The 12,639-nt window shown below is 40.9% G+C and overlaps 1 protein-coding gene across 1 annotated transcript; it reads right to left on the bottom strand.

The window, feature by feature from the left end:
* Positions 1 to 1,671: 1,671 nt before the first annotated feature.
* LOC147637967 (uncharacterized) lies at positions 1,672 to 10,524 on the bottom strand. The gene is made up of 4 exons (XM_086796776.1): positions 10,086 to 10,524; positions 3,102 to 4,004; positions 2,190 to 2,236; positions 1,672 to 1,777 (listed from the first exon to the last, which is right to left on the bottom strand). The coding sequence occupies exons 2-4, from the start codon at positions 3,999 to 4,001 to the stop codon at positions 1,672 to 1,674; spliced, it is 1,053 nt and encodes a 350-aa protein (XP_086652902.1). The 5' UTR covers positions 4,002 to 4,004; positions 10,086 to 10,524.
* Between the last annotated feature and the right edge of the window lie 2,115 nt (positions 10,525 to 12,639).

Below are 12,639 nucleotides of genomic sequence, written 5' to 3'. Positions count from 1 at the left end.
TAATATCCGTTGAAATGAGGAGAGAGTCAAGCTTCTCATAGAAAACATGAGTAAGGCAGACCTGGTAAGAATTCTCCAATCTCCAGAGAATACAGATTTGAGAGATCTTACTCTCGAAGACTTGGTAAGAGACTTAAGGACCATTGTGAAACCAAATGAAATAGTAGAGGCTTGTGACACTGTGGGTATTAGTCGCAAAAGGTTACCAAGCTCTTTCTGGATTATGGTTCCAAAATCTTAGATGCAAGAGAATAAGAGCTTTTGGTTTGCCAAGATCCCTTTCAGTTTCTAATGCTCTAGGACTACTATGAATCAAAAAATTTCAAGTATTTTTTGGAGAGTACACTAATTGTGAGAAGCAGAAGAAAAAGAGTACATTTGTCTATAATGCATTCAACAATATATGGGTGGATCTTAGAAAAGTACAAATTGCAATGGTGCATATGTATAAAATTAATGTAGAAGAATGTGGTGGTATGCTAAAGTTCGTGTTGAAGCTGGATGAGGCACAAATCCAAAAAGGACAAAAAGATGAAAAGAGTGAGCATATCTATCATGAACATGGCAATTGAGTATAGCAATGGTAGAGGAGAGGAGCCAGAACATAAAATCCAGTCGGAGATGGAGCTTTGGTGGGTTGGTGCAGCTCAGATACCAACTGAAAGTCATCAAACCCTCAAATGGCTGTTCTCCCACAGAGGTATCCCTAATATCATTCAATCCCAAAGTACTGGAGATATGTTGATAGTTGATGGAGTTGGCAATTTCAAAGTGGAATGGCATTTGGGTGCTGACTTAAAGACTATCAAATGTATGCTTGGAATATGTAGCGGGACTAATGCAAAGTATTCTTCCATTTATTGTATGGAAGGTATGGGATCAAAAGAGTGGAGCAGTTTGTGACCAGCAAGGAGAGTCCCAATGAGAGACTCTATAGATTTGAGTAAGCTCAATAATAAAGAAGACATTTGGGATCCCATTCTTCCTATCGCTCTTAATAATGTTCACATATGCACTTTGCATGCAGAGATAAGAATAATTGACAAGCTTTCGAGATTGCATCTTGATTATGTATATTCTATTAAACCAACATCGTTGGCAGATCAATGTATTGATAAATGTGAAGCATTGTTATAAAAATGGGGATTTCATGGGGGTTAGGTTCATTTAAGGAAAGATCCAACAGTTTCAGGAAAAACACGAGATGTCTTGGCAAATGTCTCCATGGGAGGTGCAAAAGCCAGAAGATTGTTAGGAAACTATAGTAAAAAACAAGTGAATGTTACGTGGGATTGTTGGAAAGAATTGTGTGAGATCATGACAAATGTTGCCAGTACACCGTGGCCAGTAAAGCTTAGAATGGAGGTTTGAAAGCATCTTGACATCTTTTTAAATGTTCTTAGACAATAGAAGACATCAGCTACATATGCACAAGAGTACAAAATTTCTATTACAAATCTCATTCAAATAATCAAAGAATCATGGGGAGAAAAAGATATCACATTCTATTTGGTAAGACTCCTTTGTATTCATGATACACTAAGTGGAAATGACATATGCTAATTTTTTTTTTGGTTATATGTAGCACATCCTCCATGTACATGGGCCATATTTTGTTGAGGAGCATGGACCCCTAACAACATACAGTAACCAAGGGATGGAAAAGTCACATTACCAGGCATGCACATCATTCTTTCGGAGCACAAGACATGGTGGAGGGGCTACAAGAAGAAGCAATGCTCTTGCAGAGTTATTCAACTGGTTTTTCAGAAGACAACTACAAAGAATGCAGAAAAACGACATTTCGGAAACATAACACTGTCAAAAAAGAGAGCTGTTGTATTCATAACTTCGTATAAAAATTTATCTATTATAATTCAGAGTATGCACAAAAAGTCTATTGGTTTTATTTGCAGCTAGAGCATACGCATAATATGTCAAAAAATATCATGCTCTAGAGGCAGAAAACCCAAGGCCATAACCAAAAATTCTAGTAGCGGCTATCTTCTCAAGAAACATGATTTTGTTAGCATTGGCTTGTATAGTTGAGAAGCCAGCGAGCTTTAATACAAAGTATAAGCCAATGTGCATCCTCGGAGAATTGGCTATGCAACACATGGAAAATATTCTCATCCATTTTGGATAAATAGTGTCCAACTGTAGAATCTTTCTTACTAGAGCTTGCTTGCCTTGAGCCTTTACCTCTCCCTAATAAGTCTTCATCTGCTAGCTCCAACTGTAAATAACAGGAACACTGTGAAATTATTGTAAGTTAAAATAATATAATGTATGGATTCAAATTCATATTCTTATCTTTTGATTTTCATCTTCACTACTACATATTAGCCTAATACCGGGGCTTGTACCGGCGCTAATTAACGGGGTCTAAAAAAGCCTCGTCATCGGTATAAGCGCCGGTATAAGCGCCGGTATCGTAGCGTCGGTATAACTGTCGGGTGTTAATACCGGCGCATATAACGGCGCCTATACCGACGCTAACCGAAGGTAATACCGACGCTTAAACCGGCGTCTATACCGGTTCATATACCGACGAATAAACCGGCCTCTATACCGCATTATATACCGAGGTGTAAACCGGCGTGTATACCAATGTATATACCGACGCTGATACCGGGGCATATACCGACGCTATAGCAGAAATTTTTTTTTGGGCAGAATAGTGCTGCCTGGCTGTTGCCTAGCTGCCTGCAATGAGCAGGATCAACAACAGCAAACAGACAGCACCATTCTGTCTATAATAGAGCACAAAAACAACCGTGCTCGTTTGCATATTTTCCTGATCGACAAACAAGAAATTAAATTAAACATTAATACTCAAGAATGTTTTGATCATATTTCATTAGTTTGAAGGTCATCTTACATCATGGTAATGCCTCCCAATTGACGGTCTCTCCTTCTTCTTCAAGCATCTCAAACAAGGCCACAAGGCCATGTTTGTGAGCGTACTTCTCCTCTCGCCTGCTTGGTGGGCGATTCATGGCCAACTCCTGCACACACGATTAACAATTATAACTTTTAAAAAATCAACATTTAGCCCACATACATACATTTAAATAAATAAAATTGCTACAAACACTTACGAATTCATGGCGCATGGTTTCGTAACCACCACTCCCGAGATGAGAAGCCCCTACTGTTTGGAGTCTTGCCCTTGCCGCCTCTCTTTGTTGTTGAAACCTGTCTGGTGTCTCGGTGAGCTCCTGAGCAATGGCTGCCCACTCCCTGTCATCTAGCCAAACAGGTTTCTCCTTCCCCTCTCTGAATGCGTCCCTCGCCTCTGACCTACGATGCCCCATCAAAATGCGAGCTGTATACTGTATCCACTCATTAGAGACGACATTCATAGGGTCAGATGGCTGGAACTCTTGCTTTATCTTTGTGTTTATATAATTTTTCTTCCCCTTGTCTTGCTGATCCCATTTAGTCATGACAGAGTCATGAAACTGTATAGTGCACAGTTGTCGAATGCGTGTCTTCATTGCCTTCCCTGCACTATCCATTATTGGTGCCCCATCCCTAATTGTGTAAATCTTGCTGTTGTCATGGTCATGTGCACCCCAGGGAGTGGAAGGTGACCCTATGGGTGTGCTATCAACAGATGAGAGCGAAGGACGACGCTCACGTGGTGGTGGTGTCACAGCATCTGTGGCACTACCACCACAACAATCTCCCCCTGAAGACCTACTACGTGAGCGCCGTCTATGTGAAGAGGTGGTAGATCGAGCTGTAAGAGGAGTGGAAGGCTGTGTGGTATGAGGTGTGGGAGCTGCTGTCGTACCCACGGGTGTGGGAACTGGCGTCGGGAAGCCAGATGGTGAGGCAGATGTCCCTGCTCCTGAACCCCAATAACTCTGAGCCATGGCTCTCTGCTCTGGAGTCATGGACGAAAGAAAACCATATAACTGCTGGGGACTCATGCCCTGCGGTGTAGGATTAAATGAGAAATCTGGACTGTAGTCGTAGGGCGGTGAGTCACCCATGGCCTGTTGGACAAAAAACCATATGACAAACTTGTACGGAATGAAAATTACACGGTAAACAATGAATGAAAGAACCATAAGATAAACATTAACAATTATAAACAACATTGGTAAAACTATATCAACTTGCTCCTACAGTAGTGATTATGATGGTAAACATTAACTATGGTAAACAATGAATGGACCTTCAATGTCATAAAACCATTACAAATATGTCATAACTATTTGCATAATCATGGAGATACATCATTTTAAAAATCATTATCTATTCTATCATCCTCATTAAGATCAGTAGCCCCAAAGAGATCTATGTCTATGTACATTTCAGCATCCTCATCATTAAAAGTCCCTTGATGAAGGATGTCTTCATCATCTATGTCCTCTTCCTCAACTTGTTTTTCAGCTTCCTTGGTTTGCACCTCTTCATTTGGATCTTGCTCTAGTTGCTTCTCTTCATTTGCTTGCTCCTCTTCATTGTTGATATCGGCTTGTTCTTGCTGCTCTCCATTACCCTGTGCATCCACATCACCTTGTTGTAGCTCAAATTCTTCAAAAATTTTCTTACTGCGGGGGGCGACTTGAACCACAAACAGCCAGCGTGGATCTTTTGGATCCGCTTTAAAGACAACCTGCTCACAATGCTCTGGGCGCACAAAAGTATCTTGCCGATCGGTCCATACCTTTGTGGAGTCCACTTGGATGAGGCCACTCTTGTCTCTACGTACAGTTGCATGTGGCCCATTCATGATTACCTTGAACCACTTCACATCAAAGATAAACAACTCAAAACTTCTGAAGCCAACCTTTAATATATCTTGAATGGTTCCAAAGTAATCAAGCATTCCAGTAATTGTGTTATCATCACTTGCACTTGCACGACTTTCTTGAACAAACTGTGCTGTGACACCACAATCAAAGGTTGCTCTTCTTTGGTCTATTCGTTCTACTCGAAAATGACGTCCATGTGACCAAAACGCCCCATATTTGTGATACTACAAATAGCACAAAAAGTTTGTTGATGGAGAATCAAACACAGAGACATGTAGAGAAAAAAATGAGAGACATGTAGAACTTAAACACTCACATGCCAATCGCATCCTTTTGTAAGCTCCTCCTCCTCCTCTGTTATAGGTAAGCCAGCACGTTTGGCTTCTAAAATTGTAGCTTCTAGCCATCTACCTGTGGGAAAGTCCGGAAGAGCTTGCATACCTTCTGGATATGGGAGATTTCTTGTAGTGCGATTCCTTCTGAAACTTAAACGATCTTGTACTCGCTCTCGCTTGAGAGCTTCATATGTCTCAATCCACTTCTCCATTACATGAGAGTTCAAGATGCAAAATTTGTTGATTTTTTCTCTCAAAGTGTTATCCATCTTTCTCTTAATGCCTTGGCCTTGAGGTTCCTCACCAATGACTCGCCTGTTGGACTCTTGAGACCATAGTCGAGGTATCTCTGGATCTGAGGAACTTAAATATTCAGTGATGTAAACAAGGGACTCTTGTATCAGCCACCCTTCTGACATACTACCCTCTGGGCGAGCCATTTGGCGAACAAATCCCTTTAATGTCTTCATAAACCTCTCCAAAAAGAACATCCATCTTGAATGGACTGTTCCAGCAACTGCAACCTCATCTACAACATGAACTAGCAGATGCATCTGGATTGTTAATAAACTTGTAGGAAAAAACTTCTCTACCATGCAGACTGCCTCTATGGAGTTTAAACGCGCTGTCTCCAAAGTGTCTCTCTTTATCTCTTTTGAAGAAATCCAGCGCACCAATGTGCCAATCTTATAGATAGTAGCTCTAATGTCTTCAGTGAGGCAATCTTTTATTGCTATGGGTAGCACAACTTGTAGAAACTTGTGCCAATCATGACTCTTGAGGCCACTAAGATCATCATCCTTTGTAAATGCACTTTTCAAGCAATGCATACAACCTGTAGGAGTCCGAAACTCTGAAATTGTCCTCTTGACTTGTTGTTCCTCCATCTTACTAAAAACCCATGGGGCTCTTGGAAGTAGAACCTTTCCATTGGGTCTAGTGCGAGCCCACAACTCTTGCATGCAACCAATCTCTTCCAAGTCATCCCTTTGGCCTTTAGTCTCCTTTTTTCCTGTCATGGTCTTCCACAGAATGTCAGCTACATTCTTGAAAATATGCATCGGGTCAAGCAAATGGTTTATAAGGAGATCACCCCAATAGGGGAGTTGGTGAAAGATAGAGAGCCTCTTCATCCCAGGACATGCCAAGTTGCCACATTCCTCCCATTTGATCTTCCAATCGCTTGCCTTCAATGCACTTGGAGGAGGTCTTCCTAGATTACCATCCCGCAATTCATGATTTTCTGGAAGATACCTAACATGTCCTTGGTAGACATTCTTTCGTAATGCTTTTGAGTATCTTGAATCAAGTCGAGGACCACATACAGGACATGCATTGTAACCCGATATAGACAAACCTGAGCATTCTCCATAGCCAGGCCAATCATGCATTGTCCACATGAGAATACCTTGCACAGTTGTAAGTCTTTGGCCATTCTGCTACTTTGACATGTCCTTCACTTCAATTCCGTTCCACAAGGTGTGTAACTCATCAATAAGTGGTGCCAAATATACATCCATGTTCTTCACCTTGTACTTTCCTGGAACTATTAATGAGAGCAACAGATGACCTTTCTTTATTGCTAACCATGGCGGAAGATTATAATTCACAAGGCAAACAGGCCATGTGCTCCATGAAGAGCTCCTTAAACCAAAAGGGTTTACACCATCCATTGCTAGGCCAAGACGGAGGTTTCTAGGTTCTTCCTTAAAAGCCGGCCATTTCTCTTCAATGTGTCTCCATGCGGGTGAGTCAGCAGGCACACGCATCACTTCATCTGTGGATCGAGTTGTGGCATGCCATGTCATCAAGCTTGCTATTGATTTGCACCTGAACATGCTTTTTATCCTTGGAATGATTGGAAAGTGCCTGAGAACCTTTACCGGGACAGCTTCCCCCTGAACATCTTCTCTATATCTGTTAGAGCCACAATGGGGACATTCTTGCAAATGCTCATATTCATGGCGGAAGAGGCAACAATCATTGCGACAAGCATGAATATTATTGTAATCCATGCCTATGGATTTCAATAACTTCTTCGCATCTGCACGAGATGGAGGCATCTCGTTGCCAGGGGGCAATATTTGATCTTTCAAAAGCCTGCAAGTATGGCAATATCTGATCGTTACTATTAAGATTTTCTCAAGTACAAGTTGATAATTTAACATTTCAACAGTAGGTGTAATCTCCAAAAAAAGACCTTACTTGAATAGTTCAGTGACACTTGTATTAGACCATCCAAAAACTGACTGCAAATTTAGCATCGTAAGAGATGCACGCAATACAGATATGTTGGCACCATTGTATAATGGAAGGCGTGCAAGTTTACGCATGGCCTCTTCCTCTGGTTCATAATTTGACCGTTGAGAATGTCGTGGTTGATGATCTTCATGTTCATGCTCCTCGAAGAGAGCTTCTTGTTGCTCGATGAAGGCATCCAACATTTCTTCCATTGGACCTTCTTCCATTTCCTGACCTTCTTCCATTCCCTCGGGTGCTGTTAATTGAGCTCCATCTGTCACTCCCTCCTGCGATATCCTCATCCTTTGTTGGGGACGAGAATTCACAGGCGCAATGTTATCAAGATGCGGCTGCACACTTGCTTGGTTGTACGATTGAAACCGTAAATTTTGCAAGCGCTCCATTGGAAATATTCCAGCGTCATGAACATGCTCGTTGCAAATCCTTCGTTTTCGAAAGATTTGGTACTTACATCGCATGCATGGACACGCTATTCTCTCTTCAAGATTGAGAGGCTCCATCTAGCAGGATAACATGTATATGCAGCTCGTTAAACACAAATCAGCTTATCTCCTCTCCATACAAAATTAAATAGAATTTGAACAAGGATGGAGAGAGAAGCTATCTCTATTCATAAATAGCTGTTTATAAAGGCCTTATGCAATAATCTAAATGCATATTATAAGTATAAGCTTGCATAATAAGGCTGCAAGACTTATGCATAAGCTCTATGCATAAGCCTTATGCATAAGTCTTATGCATAAGCTCTATGCATAAGCCATATGCATAAGTCTTATGCTCACGCTCTATGCATAAGTCTTATGCATAAGCCATATGCACACGCTCTATGCACAAGTCTTATGCATAAGCCATAAGCTCGGACCTAATCCCAAAAACCCTAGGATTGAATTACGGTTTTGTAAATTCCGCCAGAGTCTCCTTTGTAATTGGAACCAAATCTCAAATGAAAATGCAACTTCTTAAAACTTGTACGCAATACTCTTTGCATCCCACAATGTCATGAAAGATCATATGCATTTGCAATATCCACACAATATGACGGAAAAGGGGCCCCATTGCCCAAATGCATCCACAAAGTCGATGGTGAGGATTGTTGAGGACGCGCGTTGAAGCTTGCCGATCTCCCGGCCAAGCTCTTCTCACCCCTTCACCGAGTTTTCCTCCAAGGTGAAGGTTGAGGCCATTTCTTCACACCGGTGTACCTAATCCCCCTTCGTACCGCTTTACCAAGCAATCACGGCACAAAGAGTTCAAGCCATTCTCCCCTTGGCCTCTCCAACCAATGCCAAGGTACCCTCACACATTGCTAGATTCTATAGAAACTTGAAGTGGTTGCAATGGTGAGTGTAGGTACAAAATGATGTGGATAATATCAAATGATAGAACAAGTTTGTTGGCTTACAAGTATTGAGCATGACTCATGCCCTTTTACAATTTAGAACTCAGCAATAAAGCATGGACTCATGCCTCAATCCATCATCCAAAAGCTCCAACACAAACCAACAATTCACAATGCCCTCACCATGGCATTTGCATAAGCATTTGTTAACCACAATCAAGGCATTTGCGATTGCATTTCAACAATCCCTTTCACATAAGCCTTATGCACATGCTCTATGCAATTACGCTCTATGCAATTACGCTCTATGCATAAGCCTTATGCACACGCTCTATGCATAAGCCTTATGCATAAGCTCTATGCATAAGCCATATGCATAAGCCATATGCATAAGTCTTATGCGTATGCTCTATGCATAAGTCATATGCATAAGTCTTATGCATACGCTCTATGCATAAGTCTTATGCATACGCTCTATGCAAGACTTATGCATAAGCTCTATGCATAAGCTCTATGCTATATGCCTTATGCACTATGCTAACCCTTAATCCCTTTCACATAAGCCTTATGCACACGCTCTATGCAATTACGCTCTATGCAATTACGCTCTATGCATAAGCCTTATGCACACGCTCTATGCATAAGCCATATGCATAAGCCTACCTGCGTACGCTCTATGCATAAGCCATATGCATAAGTCATATGCATAAGTCTTATGCATACGCTCTATGCATAAGTCTTATGCATACGCTCTATGCAAGACTTATGCATAAGCTCTATGCATAAGCTCTATGCTATATGCCTTATGCACTATTATGCTAACCCTTAATCCCTTTCACATAAGCCTTATGCACACGCTCTATGCAATTACGCTCTATGCATAAGCCTTATGCACACGCTCTATGCAATTACGCTCTATGCATAAGCCTTATGCACACGCTCTATGCATAAGTCTTATGCATAAGCTCTATGCATAAGCCATATGCATAAGTCTTATGCGTACGCTCTATGCATAAGCCATATGCATAAACTCTATGCATAAGTCATATGCATAAGTCTTATGCATACGCTCTATGCATAAATCTCTTGCATACGCTCTATGCAAGACTTATGCATAAGCTCTATGCATAAGCTCTATGCTATATGCCTTATGCACTATGCTAACCCTTAATCCCATCACCCAATGGTGTAATAAACATGATCTTGTTTTACGTACATGGATAATAGAGATTGCAAGCTTATTATAGGTTTTATGCATAGATATTGAATTAATCCTATGTGTAAGCTTACAAGAACCCAAAACTAACCCTAAACCATAAAACAAGGATGCAAAAATTCATAGAAAATAGCATAAACAAGAAAAATCGAAAGAGGATCTACCTCTTTTTTGCAAAGCTGAAGGAGAGGATTGGTGAAAGATTGGTGAGGTGAAAGAGCTGCAAAACAAAATATTAAACAAACTAATTAGTAAATTAAACACAAGAAAAAGAACTAATACAAAACCCTAAAATCTCTATGCATGCATTAGGAGATCTATGCATACATAGAGAGCTCTAGATCTCAACATGCATAGAGAGCCAAAAAAACACAAAACCCTAAACGTCCTAATTCTTAAATTAAAAACTAAAAGCAATTGCAATAACATGTTAGGAGAAGGAGAAGAGGAGAAAAGAAGAAAGAAGGAGAAAAGAGGAGAGAGGAAAAAAGAGGAGAGAGAGGGAAAGAGAAGAGGGAGAGAAAGCACCTTCTTCGCGTGCTTGCGCTTCTTCAATTCTGTGAAAAAACCAGAAAATAGGCTCTCGGCTGTGAAAAACTTACGAGCGCCTGTATATGCTACGGAATATGCGTCGGAATATACGTCGGTATATGCTACAGAATATGCGTCGGTATCGGCGTCGGAATTAGCGTCGGTATAGGCGTCGGTATACGCGACGGGAAATGAAAATTTAAAAAAACCCCGCCATGCTTGTATCCTCCAACACGACGACGGACATACCGACGTTTGACATTTCCGTCAGTATTTTGGCGTCGGTATGTCCTCAACCTCTTGTAGTGCTTGTTCAAGTGTCTAGAGTGAGATTGAGGTTTCTTTGATGTCTTTAAGTTGAACATAATCACTATGTTCCCTTCCAACATCGGCAATACCAAGTGAAGCTTGAAGCTGATTAAATTCATCATCGGAGATCAATGGTTCTGAATCCTATGCTTTCTTAATACATCGGAGATCAATGGTTCTGAATCCTATGCTTTCTTAATACATAGTGATAAAGCATGAGTTGAGTCAATGAACTTGTCATCTTCTAAAGCAGCAAATTCATCATTATGCTCATTCTCAATATCAATGAGTCCTTTCGCAGCTTCACAACCCTATGCAATGACAGCAAGATAATAGTCCTCCCTCAAGTTAAATAGCTTTTGAATATCAGAAAGGAGTACATGTTCCTTATCCTTGATAAGAAAACTTGGCAATGAAGGAACAATGTATTTATGCAATGGATCTCCAATTTCCTTGGGTGGCTGAATAATTGTATGTGCCTTTAATTTTGTGATTTCAATATTCTTGGCAAGCCTCTCCTCCTCCTCAGGTCCAAGTTCCTCCGCTATATCATTTACTTCTAAATCTCTGAGAAAGCAAAAGTTTGAAGAGCCTTCAATCTCCTCAAGTTTATCTTCTTCACCTCTAAGAGGATATTTGACAATGGAGAAAACTATAAAGGTACCAGCTTTGACCATTCTCCTGCAACCTTTTGGATGAGAGGAGCATTTTGCATTCTCTAAAAAAAACCTTTGAAGTTTGTACATATACCTCTTTGTAAATGTTTGTCTCTCGTCAGAGGAGGTCCCAATAGGGACATGGCATACTCCTTACCTTTAATCAAGATAGAAGGCCGTGTAGTTTCCTCAAATTCATCAAAGTCCTCCTTGATAAATGGCATGTCATGATTAATAATCATTGAGACATCAACTTCTAGATTGAAAATATTATTAGCAATGGAGAAGAAAGAGGCTTCAATTCCACTTTCAATAAGAAAATCCAACATTCTCCCTGTAGGAGACACCACTACTATCTCAGAAAGACCAGGAGCCTTGCGTGATGACTTACACTTCTTTGATGCCATAGGACTTGCCTTTGGTGACTTTGTAAGCATTCCATGTGCTTCAGATATAGTTAACTTTGATTGGGTATCTACTGCACTAAGAGAAGGACTAGAGGACCCAGTAGGCTTTGTTAGCCTGTGCTACCTTCTTGATTCTTTAACATCACGAACAGATCGCTATCAGTGTGTTGTTTTGCCTCAATCGCGCCGTTGCGGTCAACAAGGTATAGGTCTGTGTGGTGTGTGACCTTCCTTGGGTTTCCTTGGGTTTGTGCTATTGCGGACGTCCTTCGATGGGTGACACATCCCACTTTTAAGAGTCCACAATGGCACGATCGTATCCAATGCTCTATGCCATTTTACTCCCTTGCACGCCGTTTGAGGACATTGATAGCACTACCCTATAGTTCATCGTCGTCACTATCGAATCCGATCTATGCTTTTAACATTCCGCAACGACGCGACCGTATCCAAAGCAGTATGCCATTTTACTCCCTTGCACGCCATTGCGGACATCCTTCTATGGGTGGCACATCTAGTTCTTGAAGCATAATCTTGTTAGCCGATACTCAAAAGCTTGTTTGGAAAGGACTCATAGTGTATAAGTAGTGTCATTGATAGCACTATGGGATAATTGACATGACAGGGATAGTTCTTGATAATGTCTATTTCTAAAGATTACTTTATTCAGATGTTTTGCTATTCTACTAGTTTGTTTTATTCACTTATATTTGTCACCATTTTACAATAGCCAGAGAGAGTACCTTTGTGTGCCTTTTTTGAAACCATTGGCCAGAGAGAGTACCTTTGTGTGCCTTTTTTGAAACCACTGGCCA

Source organism: Cibotium barometz, chromosome 5 (assembly GCF_041138505.1).
Source record: "Cibotium barometz isolate CiBa-2024 chromosome 5, ASM4113850v1, whole genome shotgun sequence".
NCBI lineage: Eukaryota > Viridiplantae > Streptophyta > Polypodiopsida > Cyatheales > Cibotiaceae > Cibotium > Cibotium barometz.
Note: the sequence above shows the minus strand (reverse complement) of the source record. Positions and strands in the feature narration are given on the sequence as shown.